The 21,136-nt window shown below is 41.4% G+C and overlaps 1 protein-coding gene across 12 annotated transcripts in view; it reads left to right on the top strand.

Moving 5' to 3' along the window:
* The window catches only part of TACC2 (transforming acidic coiled-coil containing protein 2), a 154,955-nt gene that overhangs the window by 104,243 nt on the left and 29,576 nt on the right, over positions 1-21,136 (top strand). For all 12 annotated transcript variants that reach the window (XM_082222733.1, XM_082222728.1, XM_082222732.1 and 9 more), the window contains 4 exons: positions 2,917-3,065; positions 9,260-10,580; positions 16,250-16,310; positions 18,322-18,529. In XM_082222733.1, coding sequence (XP_082078859.1) covers positions 2,917-3,065; positions 9,260-10,580; positions 16,250-16,310; positions 18,322-18,529 — 1,739 coding nt within the window. The remainder of the gene's footprint in view (positions 1-2,916; positions 3,066-9,259; positions 10,581-16,249; positions 16,311-18,321; positions 18,530-21,136) is intronic.

Below are 21,136 nucleotides of genomic sequence, written 5' to 3' on the forward strand. Positions count from 1 at the left end.
GCCTCTTAAAAACAAATTCTAAACATAGTTTGGTGAAATAAAGGGTGCAATAAATGTGCCATTTTTGAACCACACATTACTGGCAAGTGTTTGAAACAGGATATTGAGCTGGTCAGCCTATGTATGCTGGAGACTAATATTTGAAGCATCCCTAATGAAAACTGCATTTTTTATTTTAAAAAACCCTATTTTTATCGGCAACAACAATGTAGGGCTTTCCCCCCTGTTCCAGCAGAAATGTTTTCTTTTTCCTGATTTAGTGGAGGGCAGCGAGGTGAACCCCAATCATGCTAGAGTCAACATAGTTTTCACCCGTGATATTTCAAGAGATTGAAATGTCCCCACAGGAGTTCTTTGCCAAGACCTGTGGATTTTATTTGTCTTTTGCAGAAGCTCTTTGTTCACACTGATTCACAGCCTTAATGCATTGGGAAGTGGGCCAGGGGATGGGCATAGGTTAGAAGCAATAATAACAATAAAAACAGCAACTGATGCCTTTGCACGCTTCATAGACTTGGATTGAACCTGCAGACAAAGGACGTGTTTGGGGAAGCAATAATAGTCTGCTAGAGTGTTTCTGTCAAAAGCATTTGTGCATGTTGGTGTCCCTGGATAGAGATAACTTTATTTGCAACAAGCTTGGCAGAAAAAATAATAACCAGGGAACAGTATTTAGTAGAAATCATTTGGCTGCCTCCAGGTGTAGTAATAGGCAAATAAGTTCCAGAGAGAAAGGTATGTTCTAAGCAGCTGCATGCTGTTTCCCATTGTAGTCAGGAAGACTAAAACCTCATTGGCATTCTGCAGAGATAACAGAAGCGAATCCGGTCCATCAAACCACTTGAGCTGTCAGGAGCAACACTGGGGGCTTTTCACCCGCAGCCCACACAGGCTTTATTGTACGGAGAAAGCGATTTAAGTGAATGTAATAGGAATGCAAATCCAGCAGTTGCTCTTCGTCTCTTTAAGAGAAACCCTCTCTTGTGAATCTAGCAATTTGTTGCTTTGCAAGGATCTGCGCGCTTTCCTTTTGAGTCTGGCGAAGTCAGGGAAGACCTTCATCTTCTCTACTGTGCATCTATCTGGACGGCTTCTAGACTGCTTCCTCAGGAGGAAATGGCTTTCACCTCATGGCAAATTTTGTCCCCCATGCAGTGGACGCGTTGGATGTGGACAGCTGTGAGAAGCAGCGGAGACTACAGTCTCCAAGCCATGCAGCGAATCCCTGGAAATAGGCAAGTCAGCCCTAGTCCTGTCTTTCAGGAAACTGTCACACCATTAAATTCATTTTATCAAAGGCCAGAAGGAAAAGCTGCCATTTGACTAGCTGAAATGCTTGCCTAAGCAGTTTTCAAGGCAATAGTGTGCTACATTGTTTGGATTTTTAAAAAAATATCCATACATATATATAATCTCCATTTATATATATTTGTATTCCAGTGTTTCCCATCCCATTCCAGTTCATTAAAGGAAACAATATCCATTCAGCTTTAATTCTAGAAAGACCACATCCTCAGTCGATTGTCTGCTTATTTAAATTTTGTTATTGTAGGCCTTTGTATTTCACCATCCTCATTAATCCATCACATCTTTATTATATCAATGTTTCTGTTCTGCCTCGCATATGATAACGTTGGCTCCACTTTGCATCCTCGTGTTTCACTTGTTTGCTGTCATCATATTCCTTCTGGATTATTGTTACTAATTATTATTAGGCTGCCTACCTCCTGTACACTCAAAGTACATTTTTCCTCCAAAGAATCCTGGGAACTGTAGTTTGTTAGGGTTTCTGGGAGTTGTAGTTCTTTGAGGGGTAAACAACAATTCCCAGGGTTCTTTTTTTGGGGGGGTGCTTTAAACATATGGTGTGTATACAGTCTAAGTTTGGGACAATGTGTTTGGTGGAAGTGTGATCTGGATAAACTGTATAGCAGGGTATATAGATTAAAAATAAGACCTTGAATGAAAGAATTCTGAAGGGAGATGGGGTATCATTTCAGATAGAGAAATGGGCACAGAGGTTTTGGCAGGAGGAGGGTTGGTGGAGGGGAAACAAGATTCAGGAAGATCCATCAATCTGCTTTTGAAAATATTTTAAGTTTAATTATAGAAGAGCAGCATGCATTAATAACATTTGTTGTGATTCTAGCTACAGTATCACCAGGGAAGTGCAATCAGGCCCCTCTCTTCCAGTTTAAGGAAAGGAATTTGTTTAATTTGCCTGAATAGCTATTGATAGTACACAACTTGTGAGTGAGCTGGAAATAAAGATAGCATTTGTGGTATGAAGTAAGGAGGCTAGTGTGAAAAATGAGAATTCCCCATCTCCCTAAATGGTGCCTCCCCCCCCCATGTGAAAGGCTAGGCAGCACCCAATGTTACTCAAAGCCTGTGTTCTCTTGTTTTGTAGGAACTCACACTCTGCTGCATATCAAGGTAGACTGAACCGGGATTTAAAAGAGCTTTATGCAACTCTCTTAAGGGTATTTCCTTATTAGGTTTGCTTGCGCTTGTGCCAAGGAAAATTCCAACATCTCATTGAAAGGTCCCATTGGCATTGTTTTAGTTTGCCTGGGCTGAAGCCTCCTTTATGTTGAAAAGGCAGGCTTTTCCAGGCAGTATTTTCTTTATCCTGTGTGCATGTTTGCTTTTGTGACGCCTTGACATCTTTCATGTCAGTATTTCTTCAGGGTGAACCTGGAAACATGATATTCTTTTCCAGAAATCATGCTGCAAAAGGAAGCTCAATATCTCTGAGAAATGCAGAGGTATTCTGGCCTCAAATAGAGCTCTCTGCGTTTTCCAAGTATCGTTTGTTGTGTTCTGTTTTGTGCAGGTGATTTTGAAGAAGTAGCCTGTATGTCCCTTTTCCCCCCTTTTCTTTTTTTACACCTGTATTTGTTTGTTTGTGTCCAGGAGTTCAGACTCTGAAGAAGCCTTTGAGACACCAGAATCTACAACTCCTGTGAAGGCTGCACCCGTGCTACCACAACCACCACCGGAAGTTGAAGTGTTTGACATAGAGGAACAGGAAGTCAGACCTCAGCTTCTATCCGAGGACACAGGTAACAATTATACAATGCATGGGATGGGCTTCTCAGAGTATTTTGGTCACCAGGGCATAGCTCCCGCTGCTGGATCTGTTGGAGTGTTAATGGTATAAACCTCCATCTTTTGCTCAGCCTGTATATATGTTTAAATAAATCATATATCACAAATTTGGCACAAACCTTCTGTGAACCCCTTCTAAAAGAAACCTGAGTTCATGCTGCACCCCTGAGGGTAACACTATGATGCCAGCTGCTGGTTTTTCTGTTGAACTGGAGTTCTCCTCCCATCCCTTTTGTGCCACACTGACTATATGGTCTCTAAGCTATTATACTATTTTAATCCACCATAGGACCCCACCTACTCACTACTTGGCTTATTTAGTAGATATACAGAATAGAGGCTAAGGAGTCAGTCCCTGCATATTTTCTTGCAGCACAGCATACGCAGACTACACTACTAGTATTTTGTGTGTTGTACAAGCTTATACCAACTTGCGAAGTCTTAGGACAGTAATTTTAGTATTTCCTGCTTAGAACCACCAAGCTGTGGGTGTAAAGATAAGGCACCAGAAATTGTGGGCTCACTGTTGAGCTCTCTATTCCAGCAGCAAACCTCTGATATCAGTAGAAGCCACTCAAGAAGGTAGCGCTGAATGTCTGTGCCCATCTCAGTTGCTTGGGATATGGGAGAAGGCTAATGGTCTTAGTCAGATATCCTTAGTTTTCCCCATAAAGCTCAAGGAAGTCAGGATAAACTAGTCAAAGCAGGCAGCTGTACATGACTGGGTCACATCTCCTTGATGTGTGTGCACAGGCTTTTTAAGGATCAGCATCATTTGTTCACATTTTATATGATTACTACAAGAAAGACATGCAAACACACAAAGTGTGAAGAGGCCTTTTACTATTGGGATTTTCCAGCAGGATGTACATACCACCCCCTGCTTTTCATTTGTCTTTTTCCTGTTTCACGTAGCTTTGTATTTATTGTTATCTGAACAAAAAAGAAGTTAATTTCCCCCATTTGCCAGAGAAATGTTAAATGAGGAAGGAAGATCACATATGCTAAATAGGATTTGGAGTGCAGTCTTTAATTACAGAACTAGACTGTAATTCATTCTAAACTCCCTGATTCTTCACATCCTTTTTTGCTTCCCCTCTGTCTCTTTTTCTTCAGTCCCCCTCTCCTCTCATTCCACCTGCCCACCCTGAGGGGAAAGTGCCTCTGCCTGTAGTTACTATAATGCACTGTGCTATATTCATAGTTGTATACTTTGAAAATTCTCCTGAGATAAAGGAAGTAGCCTGGACTTACAGTTATGCTACAGTTATGTTTTATAACACTCCTATTTTTTACCTTTACCTGTGGTCCTTTTGGAGGATCTCCTATTACTGGTAAATAGGTTAAATTGTGCAGCATAAGACTCTTAATCTCAGGCATGCCCACTTGGAGCCACACTTTGAAGGCTGCTCTGTTGCAAAGCTCTTGATGGAAAAAGGCACCACAAAAGTTAGCATGAAAGTGAGAAATATAAATTGTACTTTCAGCATTTGATGAACTCATATTTTTGCCTTGGTGACCATCTCGGTTCCCAAAGTCTAGTATGGTCTCTGCCAGACTCTATGTGTAAGATGTATATGTTCCTTAATGCAACAGCAAAACTCCAGCCTCTGCAATTAAATGTCATGAGCAGCAAAACTCCTTTGTTGAGTCTGCTTTGAAGTTAAAGGGCAACATTCCTTTCATTTCTGACTCAGTTCTGGTGTCAAAAGGCTAGGGTGTAAAGAAGCTTTCTATAGGCACAAAGCTGCATTGTTTGATCATTCAAGTCTCTCTGCAATAGCCCTTCTGCCAGATTTTCCTCTTTACATTAATACATGTCACAGGATTATTACGGTGGTGTCATAATGCTATAGTTAACAAAAGCCCACATTTTCTAAGCCTTGCATGCACTCCTAAAGCTGTAGTTACAAACACCGTGAATGACTCTGGAATAGGCTAGTAGATGACATAGAATTGGGCGATTTGTATCTTCATTTTTTAGTAATAATTTGAGTAGCCTGTTGTGAGTGTGGGGGAATGGTTTGAGAAGGCACATTTTTGCCTGTTTCATCTGGCAGGAATGGGGAGCCGCTCAGCTGGTTTGGGCCAAATTTGGTGCTCTCTAAGCTGGTTGTCAGGCAGTTGGAAAGCCCTGAGCAAGGGACTTGGACAGGTGGGGCAGCACAGCTTACCTGTCAACCATTTGACATCATAAGGACATTGGGTGATTGCCTGGAGTATAGTTCCCCCCCCCACCATCAAAGTTGGCCCACGGAGGAGTGAAAAGGATCTGGATTGCCATGCCAAAAATTGTCACTCACTCCTGCATTAGGTTAATCCATAGTTTAACAAAAAGTATGATTTAATGCATATACAGTGGTGCCTCGCAAGACGAAATTAATTCGTTCCGCAAGTTTTTTCTTCTTGCGAGTTTTTCGTCTTGCGAAGCACGGTTTCCCATAGGAATGCATTGAAAATCAATCAATGCGTTCCTATGGAGACCGTCCGGGGACAGAGGGGAAGCGCCGCTCTGTCCCCTCTTTTGAAGCAAGGGGCTGCGGGGAGAAGATCACTTCTCCCCCTTGCCGCCCCTTGGTTTAAAAGAGGTCTGGGGACAGCGGGGAAGACGCGCTGCGCTTCCCGCTGTCCCCGGAGCTTGCGGGGCAAGCTTCGTTTTGCGAAGCAAGCCCATAGGGAAATTCGTCTTGCGAGGCAACTCGAAAACGAAAAAACCTTTCGTTTTGCGAGTTTTTCGTCTTGCGAGGCGTTCGTCTTTCGGGGCACCACTGTACGTGCTTCGCTCCTCTCACACTGCTGACTGTGCTGTGTAAGGGAGGAAACAAGCCACAGTCTGGCTTGCCCTGTGGGAGCCCAGGATCGGGGCTTGTTTCCTCCAAACCAACCATGAGTGGTAAGCCAAGGACAACGCTTATGTTAAACTATGGCTTAATCACAGAATCATAGAATTGTAGAGTTGGAAGGGGCCCTGAGGATCATCTAGTCCAGTGCAGGAATATACAGCTGTCCCATACAGGGATCAAAATTGCAACCTTGGCTTTGTCAACACCACACTCTAACCAACTGAGCTATCCAGGCTGATAAGCTGCTGTCCGGAAATACCATTACATATTAATTCACTCATTATCCTCAGTAAAGGTTCCTCCTAACATTTCTGGCCATGAGAAGATAAATTATAAATGTATGAGCCACAACAAATGGATTTCAGAAAGGGAGCGAGGCTAAAAAGACATTTAGCGATTCAGGACGTGGGTCTTGCACCCCTGCCTCAGCTGAATAAATAATGCAGAAAGAAAGAAAACACCCACCCAGGAATGTTAAAGAATTAAATGTTAAATTGCTTATGTTCTAACAAAAATATGTAGCTTAAAACTGGTCTTCATTTCGGGGTAGCCAATATAACATTGATTTTTAAAAGGGGATCCAGGAAAGTACAGTTCAGTTAGCCTAACATCCTTTATCGGTAAACTGGTGAAGAGCATTGTTAAAGGTTATTTGATCAAGTATCGAAGAACAAGTCTTGCTGAAGAAAAGCATCAAGGCTTCTACAAGGGGTAGTCCTGCCTTAAAAAGTTCTTTTGAGTGCATCAGCAAACATGTGGAAAGAGGTAGTTGCACAGAAGGTTGGTCGTTGCCACTGTCCACCTTCCCACTCGCCCAGACTGTGTTGGGGCAGGGGGCCAGGAAAGGGAGAGGGGCGCCAGGAAGGTTCTGGGCACAGGTGTTCATTGCTATAACCTGGCCTTCTCCTGCCCTTGCTGCCACCCCACCCTATTCCAATCCTAGAAAGCAGCAGCACTGTAGCAGCTGAGAGGTTGGCACAGGTGTTGTGACTGCTGATACCATTTAATATTTGTTTAGCCCACTCCTTATCAGTCAAGGTACCTGATTTAAATCATTCAAATTGAGTTGCTTTACTGATAACACAATTCTATGCATATCTCCCTAGAAATAAGTCCTATTAAATTCAGTAAATGTACTCCCAGAGAGATAGCAACATAGGATAGTAGCCCAAGGCCTCGCTGTTTGAGTAGGTTCTATTGAACACAGAAGGAATTACAGAAGGAGTAAGTGTGTCTAGGATCATGCTACATGATTACAATCCCATGCATGCATACTTGGGGCCAAGGTCTGTAGACTAACTGTGGATAGGCTCAAAGTTGAGCTGCATTGCATTGTGTACATTTAAATTAAAACAGAGCAGCTACATGGATCTGTTAGGGTCTCCTTAACAGGAGCTGGATCAGTGTCCAAAAATGAGCTCATCGTGTGAAAAATGAACAGCAGCTCAGCTGGCAAGAGTAACTCTAATTAAAAAGCACAAAACAAGAGCAGAGCCAAACACAACCCTCAGAGTGGGAAAATCACCCTTGTATCAAGCCACACCAACCCTATTAATGATGGGTTTGATGGGAAACTTGGATTCTTTTTGTGTGCAGAAAAATGTGAACTTACAACAACTGCTTCTGTATTTTGGAATGTACAAATGTGTGTTACACACACACAAACATGCATGGGAGAACATGGTCATGGGCTTCATGTGTAGTTTGGCACATTTTTCTGAGTGCACAGTTTGGCATCTTTTTTGAGCAAAATTCCAGAGTTCCTGTCCTTCTCACATATGCTATCATGTGTACAGCAGTTCCACATTGTCTGGACCGATAACTATGATCTGTGCCCTTCCATCAGTTTCAGCCCTGTGAGATCTTCTTTGTGTTTATCTTCCTGCTAAATTCTCTGTTTATGATCTTAGTATATACCCACAATGCAGGAGTAAAATGCAAGACTTAAGGCTTGTTTTTCCCTAAGCATCCCGTGGAAAGGATTTAAAACATTCTTTTTAAAAAAATAAATAAATGAGGATCTAGCCTATCAGAGGGAGGCCTAGGCTTCCTTCCTGACGTTCTGTTGGCCTTTAGTTCTTATGAACATGATGTATAAAGTATGCAAAAGCTGTGCAATATGACTCTGAACCTGATAATTCTTAAAATATATACACTGATTCCACATAGGTCTCATCTATCCCATAATTCAGCTTTGTGGTTCTTAAATATACTTCACACAGTGGGGAAGGAATGAGATATTCTACTAATCTAATCACTGTTTTTTTGTTTTTTTCTTTGATGATCACACTTTTGGAAATAATTTTGAAGGGGGAAGACTTAATTAAGTAACAAGTCTGGGCAAGAAAATGACTAGTGTTTAATACTCATCTTTCATATTACAATAATGGCTGTTTTGTCAAATAATGTTTTTAACGATTGAGCAGGTTTTCATAAGGGGCAGGATGGGTGTGTTTCCAAATACACAGTATATTTCATATAAAATGGCCCCAATTTGAATCAGGCCCCAATTCAAGCTTGTCTGGGCTCAAATGGAGGCTTCCACCATTTGTAGCCTAACTTTCAGAAAACATGTGTTAAGCTGCCAATAATTGTGAATGAATAAAAGTGGCAGCAAACCATTTTAGCAGGCAGGCAACTGCATGCATTTTATTTAATTTATTTAGTACATTTATATGGCACCTCTCATCCATCATGGAACTTCAAAGTGGCATTGACCCCTTAGCTTAGGTCTTGTCCTAGACCTGCTGAGCTTTAGCAAGGCTGCTGCTACTTCATCTGCCCACAAACTGTGCCCTGGCTAAAACTTCCATCTGTCCTTTTCTCTTCTTTTGGTTGAATTTAGACCCTATGATTAACCCTCAAATTTCTTTAAGTTTTGTCATCTTTTCCATGTAAATAAATGAAACCAAAAGTTTAATCTGCAGCTATATTCACATAACCACAATTCCTTACTGGAATATTGAAATAAGTTGTTAATACTCTTCTGGCTTTGCCCTGCATGGGGTCCAATGGGCTTCATTGGACCCCACGCAGAGTAAAATAATTGCCAGAGCGTTGAAGGGAAAACTTGGGCATCTTATCCTCTGGGTGTTCAAATGCTGACAGCTAGTAATCACCATTAGCAATTTGTTCTTTATGTCCTATTTTCTGCTTGGTGGTAGAATGGAAGTAGAAATGTAATTGTTTCTGCCCATGGAGGTGCAGCTACAATATATGATTGTGTAGAGATAATAGTGTACCCACCCAATAGCTATTTGAAGTTAGACCTTCCTGACGGATCACTTTCTCCTTTCCCCCCCTAGGGTTTTGTTCGGATACAGTCTCAGTAGCTGATGTTTCACATAGTGAATCGGTCGAAGAAAGCCCATTCCATCCTCCTCCCCACTCATTTTCTACTGTTTTTGATGAGGACAAGCCCATCGCTAGTAGCGGGACTTACAACTTAGACTTTGATAGTATCGAGGTTGCAGATTCTTTGCAAACTGCTGACTTCAGCTCTCTGGACACAAGAAGTTGTGACACCAAGTCACATGTTCGAAGAAAATCCACAGACTCTGTTCCAATTTCCAGGTCGACTTTGTCTCGGTCCCTTAGCTTGCAAGCTGGTGATTTTGATGGATCATCTTTTCTTGGCAATAGCGAGGCAGCAGGTTCAGCAACAGATACGTTTTGTACCGGTTCAAGCAGTGCTTCCAGTACTCTTAAGCGCACAAAGAAGCCTAGGCCAGCTTCCTTAAAGAAAAAACCATTGGCCAAAAAACCTCCAGATGTCCCACCGGTGAAAGAGCCAGAATCATCTGACATCAACCAAGATTCCGTTGCCTCAAGTGAAGAAAAAGTGTCTGAGGAGAGGTTGGGGCCGACAGAACTTGAGTGCCCAGAGCCTGTCCAAACTGCTGCTGAAAAAGAGGAGCCCTCTGAGGCCCAGGCAGCAGCTTGTCCGTTTGACCCAACTAACGTTGATGAGATTAGCACATTTGGTGCTGGAGACAGCAAAATACAGGACTCTCCTCCTGCTAGCAAGAAACCTCCACCTCTTACGACGGCACCGGAAGCTGTGGAGGTGACCCCATCAGACACTGGGGGACAGGAAGATCCTCCAGTGAAAGGCTTATCTGTGAGGCTGGAATTCGATTATTCTGAGGAAAAAGGCAGCGGCGAAGAGCAACACGAAGGCTCGCCTCTGCCCAAAAAAGTGGGCAAAAAGCCTGGTGCCAAAATGCCACTGAGGAGGCCAAAGACTAAAAAGGCTGGGGAGAAACTTGACAATGCCCCCACCACCCCAACCAAGGCCCCTGTGGATCCAAATGAGATTCCTGTTCCCAAAGGCTCTTATACTTTTGATATCGACAAATGGGATGATCCCAACTTCAACCCGTTTTCTTCCACTTGCAAAATGCAAGACTCTCCTAAATTGCCTCAGCAAACAACAGCGGCGTACAGTTTCAATCCAGATGTGTGTGAGGACTCTATTGACCCTTTCAAGCCTTCCTTGAAGGTAGCTAGCTCTCCCACAAAGTCTCCAGCCTCCTTTGAGATACCAGCTAATGCCAGTGAGATCAATGGAACGGAAGGGGACAGCTTAAATAAACCAGCAAAAAAGAAGAAGACCCCACTCAAGACGTAAGTCAGAATGTAGAAAAATTAATATGCAGTATAAGATCCCACCTGCCAAAGTGATAGTGCTTCTACACTTTCTTATACAGTCGTACCTTGGATCCCAAATGCCTTGGCTCCCAAACAAATTGGCTCCTGAACGGTCAAAACCCGGAAGTGTGTGTTCTGGTTTTTGAACGTTCTTTTGGAAGCCGGACGTCTGACAGGAGCTTCCTACAACCAATCAGAAGCTGTGCTTTGGTTTCCAAGTGTTTTGGAAGTCGAACGGACATCTGGAACAGATTCCGTTCGACTTCCAAGGTATGACTTTATTTACATTTATGCAGCATGTTGTGTTGTGAGTATATTACAAGAGAACAAAACTAGTGATGAACTATTTTCATTGCTACTTCAGCGCTTCCTTCTCTAGCAATCTTTGGTGTTGGAAGCATTACAATTTTGTTCTCTTTTGTTTTATGGTCTTCCTCTATTGGCTTTGATAAGGATTGGCAACTCAACCCCTGTTCATTGCACAGCATGTAGAAATGAGGCTTTAATTCTGCCAAATGTGTAAGGTGTTCCACTTCAGAGAACGGTTGTCTCCTTAACCATGTCTGCGTCCAATGAGATTTAAGGTGTCTGGCAGAAATTGCTTCCATTTAAATGAATGATGGGTACTCAGACCTGCAGTTAAAGCTGAGATAATTTCAATACCTTTCAGACAGTTTTCTTCCAGAATCCCATCATGCTCAGCAAAGACCTTCAAATAATTTTTCATAAAATACGTATACTTTTCTTCCAGATTGCATGTGGCAGTGGTATGTGATACAGCTTATCAATTCAGTGGAATAATAAGAACTGTTCTCAGGATTAAGGGCTAATCTGTAAAGCCTTAAATCATGTGGATAAAATTTATGCAGAACTGAACTTGAAGGAAGCTGTTCACATAATCAAAACACGGTCTCTCTCCAGAGTAGTTCTGCTTGTTTTAGTGGCTGACATATTGTGTGGAGATGTATCGTTTAACCAAGAAACCACAAATGCGATTGAAGTGAGTTTATTCTGTTTTGCGAGTTCATGCCATTCTTTAAGTAGAGCTACTCTTGGGTTAGTGGTTTGAAGGAATACTTCCTGGAGGTTTCACTTCAGACTGTAGGATATTGTTTCAGATGGGGATTTTACCTTTAGTAATGAAATATGAAACAGTTGGTAACATTTTGGTGATTACATTTGTATTATAGTGTGTTTGGCAAGAGAAATAGCTAGTTTGGACATCACATTTTTAAACCATGGTTTAGTTTAAACTATGGTTTAATGTGAATGGGCAGAAAACCCTGTTGAGTTCAATGGGATTAAGTGTGTAAAGGACTGCAACCTTGATTTTTGAAGATGATGGAGTGTGCAGCGTCTTATGCATCAAACAATATGACATTTCAAAAGTACCTTGAATTCCCTGAAACTCCTCAGGCACAAAACGTTCTCTGGTTGTCAAAATAAAGCCTGTGTAATATTTTGGGATGGTATATGTTTGCGCTTGGTAAAGTGGAGAGCATGATAAGAATGTGATTTCTTTAATGGTACAAGGCTATTCTACAAGATACAAGGTGTGATTATGGGTGAGGCCTTCTTTAACTCTTACTTCATTTATGCTTCACCTTTCTTCCATCTTGGAACTTAAGACGGGGTACATTGGGGAAATCTCCTACCCAGACCGTGTCCAGATTCCCTATATTCCTCATTAGCTTTCATATAGTTGGTTACTGCAACAGACCATGCTATGTGACCATTCTTAGCTCATTTTCCCATTTGAGTCCACCATAGAGACAGCTGTGCATCCTACTAGAAGTGTTAGACAGTTTTGAGAGCAACCTATTGTTTTCTCAAGACTACAGCTTCTTTAAGGTTGCTGTTTCCAGGGTCTTGCAAGATAAATGGCACCCTTTCTGGGACACCCCAACCTTTCTTTTGAATTCTTTTCCGTAGCTCCACACACCTTGAATGTTGTAGCTATTACATTTCCTTAGAGGGGCTTGAACAATTGTTCCACAGTGGGTCTTGAATTGGTGACCTGAGGGATCTTGAGTGTGGATTTAGCTGACATTACAGTGTTCGGCTTTGTCCAAAAGAGAGAACTACAGGGAGACTAGCCGTTGAAGCTGCCATACAGCAGTAGACAAGAATGGACCAGGAAGTAATCCCTGACTCCCAAATAAAAGCCAAATGTCAGACTAGTTCACTGGTGTTAACAGCTAGGAGATTTGATGTTGCTAACCTCATACTGCCTCTGTGAGGAGATGGGTCCATCAATATTTTTTGTTGCTTACAGAATCCCACTGTGACACTAAGCTTCTATTCTTACACACAGTATGCAAAATATACAATAGCTTATGTTTTGTGACATTTTACATTTCCAAAGGGTTAACCTATGTGTTTTAGTTAGTTTCACCAAGATTTGCCTCCTGCTAACAGCACTGAGGAGGATTTGCAGCCAAACAAAACCTTGCTTGATCACTCTGCAAAGTCATGTATGTTTGTAAATGAGAAGTTTGCAAGCTGTGTCTCATGAGAGATATTGAAGAATTCATTGCAATCTTTGTCCAGTTTAAACAGGAAAAATAAGACAGGAAGCTGTTAACTAAAATAGGTAAATTTGCAAGTATGCCAGCACTGTAGCTAAATCAAGATAAAAGTATATGTGCATATCATATTTCACTGATTTTTGTCCATCATTCTTGAACACAGCAGTTTTAGTTATAACCAGCTGCCTTCCTTACAAGTAGCAAAGTGAAATATGCTCTATTTACATTTACTGTTAAAAGAAAAGAAAAGAAAAGAAATGTTAAGGGATCAACCAATTGCTGTTGAGGACATATTACATGTATCTTTCTACTTTAAGTATTCAAACATTTTAAACAGTTGATCCAGTGGCCTTTATCCAAAATTTAAAGCATCTAGGCTGATCTAGCTTCAAAAACAGTGCCCCATTTTAGATCTGTCTTAGGAAGCTGTTTGATGGCAGGGAAGCATCTCAGGGGACATATGTTTTGATGTGAGTGGTGTCATCTTTCAAAATCATCTTGCTGAAAAGAGATGGCATTCAGGCTGACAAGTGCTGAGGAGAGTAAAGCTGTATTTTCACACCTTTTGTCACACACAAAATGCAGTAGTTGGTTTTTTGTGTGTGTGTTTTTAAGTTGAGCTGTCAAGATTTCAAATTCCACAGTAGCGTAGGCCTATGAAGATTTAGAACAGGGATGAGAACCTCTAGGTGTAGCAGGATTCCACCAGCCTTAGGAAGCATGGCCATTGGTCAATAATGATGAGAGGTGCCATCCTGCAACATCTGGAGGGCCCACAGATTCCCTATCTCTGATTCATAAGGACGTTTGTAGATGTGTGATGTGTGTGTGTGTATATTTTAAATGCAGGGTTAAGTAAATTCTCATTTGTGTGCAACTTCCTGTTAATGGGTTCTTTTTTTAAAAGGGGAAATAGCCACAGGAAGTTGCAATCCTAAGTGGAGCAGCAGTGGAGGTGTATCTGCTTAATTCCCCATGCAGTTTTTCCCCCAATTCAAAATTCTCATCCCAGCTTCCTTGCTTCCTGCATGAGGAAAAGCATTTCTGATAATCTTGAGCGGAGGGGAGAAAGCAGCCTATGGGCATCTCCCACACCCTCTGAATGCTCTGCTCAAAAGAAAGTTACAAGTGACTGCAACTGTCACCCTTTCGTAGCTTTCTACAAGTATAGCTTGTCTATGTCAATGGCAACAAAGTACCATGATTTGTTTTCCCTGAAACCTTATCGGTGCCCTTTCTCATTTATGCATCCCATGCAATTAAGCTAAGCCACCCAGAACCACGTGAAGGTAACCCACTGCTAGTGTTTGAAGTGGCAGGGATAGACATCAGCTTTGAAAAGTAGCTTTTATGGAAGAAGAAAGCATTTGGATTAGAGGGGAAAGACACACACTCTCTCTAATTCTCTCCCCACCCCTGGATAAAGATGTTGGGCATAATCCAAGAACAGCAAGTCTCATTGATCAGATTTAAGCATTTTAACAGGGTGTTTTAGTTCACCTGGTTTCATCTATGACCTTGGAAGGTTTGCTACCAGTGTTTTAGGGCAAGGTGTGGGTTTCCTGAAGCAGAAACAACCCGTGGTGATTTTCCACAAATGCAATTAATGGAGTGTCTCCTTTGTGTCAGTCAGTTCCTTCTGTCTGTCTCTCTCTCTCTTTTGTCTTACTTGTCTTAGGATGGTTGAAGATGTGATGTCTGTATGTTCTCTGTTGTAAGTAATTTTAACCCTAAATGTGCTTGTTATGGACAGGAATGCCTCATTTCATTTCATTTCATTTCTGCTAATTTGGGTTGTGGGTTTCCTTTGGTATCGCTGGCCATCATAGCTTCAGAATCAATTAAACTGTTTTAAACTGTTTTACCAGTTTGCATCACATTTGTTACATGAAAGGGAAGCTGCATGTTTGTGGATAAGCTTGAACAAAACAATTATTCCTGTTAAATAAACTCATAATTAAATAACCCCCCCAGTTTCATATTTCCAGTTTAATTATTAATTTTTTATTTGTGTAGTTAGCAGGCCACAAATGGCATGTCACAGCTTTGCAAATCAGGCAGGGGGTTGGATTCTGGCACTTATCCACCACAATGACTTGCCTTGATCCATGGAGCCATGGCAAATCACACTTTTTGCATTTGTTGCACATTCACACTTTTTAAAGATGAAGAACAATGGGTGTTTTTTTTTTGTTTTTTGTTTGCTTTCTGTGACAGTGAAGAGGTGTAGTAAATATGTTTTTATAAGTAACGAACAGCTATTCAGTGTGTGTCATGTACAACCAGGTAAGCTCTTGGCTTGCCACTAAGTGGGACATAGCTGAGTTTTGCTCAGCCAGTGATGTATGTATGACTGTTCTATAGTCCCTGGTTAATTTCCCTTCTTTTCTCTTCCTGTTACAAAAGCTGGCCTTAAAACCTGAATCTTAAGCACTGTCTTCACTTGAAAGATTAGGCTCTGTCTAGGACTATCCTCTTCCTAAGCTTATGTGTGTAGTGTCTGCTGAAGGAAGATGAGTAAGGTGACACAGTTCTTTTAGGCTGGAAAATACAGACTTGATATTGTCTCATCTTTGTCACGACCAAATTGCATGGCCTTCAGTATTTCACAGCCTCAGTTTCCTCATCTGTTAAGTGGGAATAAAAGTGAACTCTGGCCAGATTGATTTAGGGACAAAACTAAGGAAGACAGAGAATGGGTGGTAGATAGTTTTGTTTTGTTTGTTTTTTAAGAAAAGAACTAGTTGTATGTTTGCTATCACAGGATGCTGATGCAAATTAATCCATTGCTATTTGATCAAATTGTAAGTGTTGGCCCAGGTTTTGCAGAATTGCTCTGTTGGAAAATCACGAATTCTTACTGCTGTAATTGAAGGCTCCTGTTTCCATTATTTCAACATTTTATGAAGCAATGTTTGGCTCACAATGCTGTGGGCTAATCCAAAAGTGCATGACACAAAAGTGAGGGCCATGGCATGCTCTTCCTTGATGCTTGAATGCTTAAGCTTTCTGAAGCAGGAAAGTTTTACATGGTGGTATTTTATTTAGCTCTGCACTGTTCTTACACTCTTGGTTTTCCACAGCTCACCATACTCAAAATTTCCATTTTCTTTCCAGTGATACTTTTAGGGTGAAAAAGTCACCAAAAAGATCTCCGCTGTCTGATGCACCTTCACAGGTAAAGAGTACTGACAAGCTTTTTTGTTTAAATGCTTTTTTGTTGACACTGGTCCAGTGCAAATTCCTGATAACTGTCTGGCAACCAATTATCTTTTGGGGACTCATTCAGTAGGGATAGTAAACCAACATCTTCAAGTAAAATCACAGATCTAATATAATTTTTTGATAACAAAATAGAAATACACATTTTTTTTACTGAAACAATTAGCGGTCAAAACCTGTAATCCAAGCTTTTGTACACTTCAAGCATAGGTATTCAAAGCAAAAATGAAAAACAAATGAAATAGATTCTGGTACAGTTGATTTTGCTCTGATAAACTTGAAAAAAAAGACATTTAAAATCTTGTAAACATGAATGCATTTAAGGGGAAGAAATGCAAATGATTTGCAGATTAGCTTGCTTAATGGCATACCAAGGCTGAACATCTCCAGAGACCAAATTAAAAAATAAATATGTTATAGAAAAGCAGTCTAAAAGAAAAGCAAATGCAGGGGAGCTAGATTGCAAGGCATCTTTCCTTATTTGGTACCATAAAGCCAAAAGACACCTGATGCCATAAAGAGGGGGGAATCCCAAGCAGACTAGATCATTTGGAAATGTCATCAATTAAATGGAAATAGTGTTTGACAGAGAGATGGATTTCCAAAGTTCTTCAGTGCCCCAATAGCGATTGCATATTGCCCTAGTTCTTCTGTTGCTGAGCCCTTGGTCATGATTCACACAGTCAGCTGATGGACTTGTCATGACTTGTAACGCAATTTGTTTCTTAAAGCAGGTATTGCAATGCCACCACAAACTGTGAGAATGTTCTGTGGCATAGCAAAATTCCCTTATTGGGGGCAGCATCAACCCTGTTCTTTTACAAGGGGACTGCCACACTTCTGTGTGCAGAGTGGTCTAAAACAATAGATTTTTTTTAAAAAAGTAAGTTTGTGTAGAATTGAATTCTTCACTAGATAACATAGTTGAACTAATCACAAAAACAAATGATGCCCCACTTTATCTCACCTGTCATTTATCCTAGCATTTATTGAAGCAATGATTCTCAGATATCTGTAAGAGAACAAGGTCCATTCATATTTGTTGCCTGGAGTGGCCCTACCATTAGACAAGGTGAGACAACTGTCTCAGGCAGCATATGATAGTGGCAATAGTGGATCTCCCTCCTGCTGTTCCTTCTAAGACCCCCTGGCCTGTGTTTGAGGACAGAGCTGTATATGTTGTACAGCATGTTCTTACTTCTCTAAATTAGCCTGCTATGTCAGGTACTAATGGAGGGCACTCTCCCATCAGCTGTTTTGAATTAGGATTCAACTTTGACTCCATTTGGCTTCTGTATATGGAACAAGGAGGTGACACCATCTTGTCCTTCAGGCAGCAAAATATCTTGAGCTGGCTCTGTCCATACTACAGTGTCTTAAGGGCTGAAACCCTAGGCCAGTGATGGCCAAACTTGGCCCTCCAGCTGTTTTGGGACTACAATTCCCATCATCCCTGACCACTGCTCCTGTTACCATATTTTTTGCTCTATAAGGCACACCAGACCATAAGATGCACCTAGTTTTGGGGGGAAGAAAACAAGAAAAAAATATTCTGAATCCCAGAAGCCAGAACAGCGATGCGATCCCTCTTGCTGTTCTGGCTTCTGGGATGGCCGCGCAAAGCCTCTTCAGGGCAGTGGGATGAAGGCTCCCCGTGCCCTGAAGAGGCTTCGCGCAGCTAAGCCAGAAGCTAGAGCAGCAAGAGGGAGCGCACACACATTTTCCCTTACTTTTTAGGAGGGGAAAAGTGAGTCTTATAGAGCGAAAAATACGGTAGCTAGGGATGATGGGAGTTGTGGTCCCCAAACAGCTGGAGGGCCATGTTTGGCCATCACTGTCCTAGGCTCTATGAAGCTTGAATAAGTAGTTAAAAAGAAAGTAAAAGGAAGCCAGATACAAGAGGAGAGACAATTGTTTCTTTCTTTACAACACAATAGTTATTTAACATTTCTTCCCCCTACTCTCAGGACTCTACGCCACTGCCTACAACCGAAACACCCTCTGTTGTATCCACTGTGGTTCATGCAACAGATGAAGAGAAACTGGCCTCTTCAGTGGGCAACCAGAAATGGACTTGCATGACAGTGGATCTAGATTCTGACAAGCAGGATTATCCCCAGCCTTCGGATCTGTCGACTTTTGTAAATGAAACCAAGTTCAGCTCTCCCACAGAAGGTAAGCTAGCAGAAAGAGGTGGAATCAATTTCCCCTCCTTAAGATGGGGAAAACAAACAGATGTGGAGAGCGATGAAGGAAGCAAATGTGCCTTTTGATTACCTTTGCTCAAGTGCAGGTTGAATGATCCCGTTTAATGTTGTCTTCCAGCATATCTAGCTTAATTCACTGCCTCGCTTCTATTTAAGTGCTTTGTTTGCCTAATATGGTTTCCGCATAGGGATGTTTGGAGGTGATCCAGAAAACTCCTGCCGTCAGTAACAAACTGTAATTAGCTTTGGTAGCAATTGTATGAAATCTTTTATTTCTAGGCAGTTTCCTGCACCACTGTTGGAGCTCCCACATTCACATTCTGCTTTTTATATTGCTGCTCCATTAATTGGCCCGGCTCTTGGGATTCCTTTAGCTACTGCTTGTAAGCATCAGTCGTCGGACATATATTATTAAAAATGTGTTTGGAAGATAGTACAAGAGGGAGAAAAGATTTAACAGCGCCCGTTCCCTCGTGCACTATGTAAGCTTGGGTTAACCATGCAGCATTTCATGTGCAGAGTAATGCCATAAGATTATGATGAAAGTGTAGGTAGGATCTAAGCATTGTGGAAACCCTGGTAGTCTTTAACCAGATATACACAGTGCATTTAACCCAATTAGCTCATAATTAAGAGGGACATATAAATTTGTGCTTAACTTACTTAACATGAATCTTTGTGTTGTGATCACTGGGACAATAAACGCAGCTTGTGTTTCGCAGTTCTCTTTACTCATAACTTTATGCTTCTCAAAATATTAGTGTCAGTACTGGTTCTCTGTGTGTCTGCATGATCCCTGTCTTATGAAATACACACTGAACAGTTTGACAAAATGGGGTTGTTGTTTTTTGCTGGATAATAACAGGTATAGTATGGGGGGGGTTGCCTCTGCCCTGTAAAACAACGTAAGATTGACTGAGTTAAGGCACCATTCACATAGATAAACATAGACATATATCTGCAGATCAGGCTTTGCCAACCTGGTGCCCTCCTAGATGCTTTTGACTGAAATTCCCATCAGCCCCAGCCATGTGGAGGGCACCAGGTGGACAAAGGCTGCTGTAGGTAGTATTTTGATAAACTCAGCTGTCTTTTCTATGAATAGGGCAGGTTTTGTTTCTTTACAGTTCAGTGTGTTTAGCTAGAATTCACTGTGTTTTGTTTTTGTTTCTTACATTTCTACCACAATCTTTGGCTCTGAAGGGTCCCCAGAGCAGCCCATGAAAGTATAATAGAAGAATAAAACTAATTAAGGTCATTTTATAACGCTAGTCAAAAACAGTATTAAGAAATTATTTTAACAACAGCCTTGAAAGTATCTCTTCCACACAGCCAAAATAGCTTCTGGAAGAAAACCAGTTTTAATTAATTTTTGAAAGGCTTAATCCTGATCAGCTGCCTTACTAATTGGTCCTGTAAGGAGTGTGCCACCATGAAGAAGGCCCTGCTCTTTTGTCAGATTTCTTAATCCCAATAACATGCACACCCACCCAGAGAGCCCTCAGGACCCCATAGCGGTACCTTAACTTCAGATTTTGCCTGGTGTCTCCTCAACTCCAGTGAGTGGAAAGGACCCTTCTCATCACAGAGTCACTTTTGTAACATGCAGCACTTGTACATTTCCTTTGATATATCTGGCTTGCAACTGAGGCTGTAACCTCAGGCATCCTCCAGTCCCTGTTTGTCTCACCCAGCTGTTCCCTTCACAGCTGCCGTACTCTGCTTCCCTAGGTCTTGCTCTCTCAAGGAAAGTCAGTGTGATATAGTGGCTTGTGTGTCAGACCAGGATCAGGGAGACAGATTCAAATCCCCACTCAGCTGTGAAGCTCTCTAGGTCAGTTTGGTCCAGTCACTTCCCAGAGCTGTTATGGGGCATGATATGGTTATGGGGAAAGAGAACCACGTACCACCTTGAGCTCCCTGAAAGAAAGGAAGGATGTAACTGTGATGAATAAAATGAGTATAGGCTGAGGTGCTTATACTCAAGTTGTAATTTAAAATATTGTTAGAATAAGGAAAGAAAGAATGCAAGTTCTTCCTTAAAGAAAAACAGTTTATTATAATCATAATTAGAATGATTTAACACAAGATTTGAACTCAAAACAGACTGACACCCAGAGTGACTCTACATACTAATTTTCCTGCCTCTTGTGTCTACAGGGTAACATGTGGTCCAGATTACCTGTTAATTACAGCAAATAATGTTTCCTCTGTTGGGATCATTTAAATATAATCACACTTTCCCTCTGGACTCCTCTTCATGCTACAGTGAGCGTTTTCAGAGTAATTAAAGGATTCTTTCTGCGACTATCACCTGCACCACCTGTGATTTTTCTTTGAATATCTTTCTGATATCAAAGGCTACCTTCAATAGGCACTTGTCATGAACTGAGTATGACACTTGTCACCTTGTTTGTTTGTTTGCTAATCCACTAGAATTCTTCTTATCTGGCTACTCAGGATAATTAAGCATTTGAATCTTCTGTGAATCCCAAGCCATTTCTACAATAGGGTGCACCATTAATTTTTTTTCAGAGTTGGGAATTGCCAAATTGATTCTGGAATCGAGTAAGAT

The sequence above is a fragment of the Podarcis vaucheri genome (genome assembly GCF_965113315.1).
Source record: "Podarcis vaucheri genome assembly, chromosome: 5".
In the NCBI taxonomy this organism is placed as follows: domain Eukaryota; kingdom Metazoa; phylum Chordata; class Lepidosauria; order Squamata; family Lacertidae; genus Podarcis; species Podarcis vaucheri.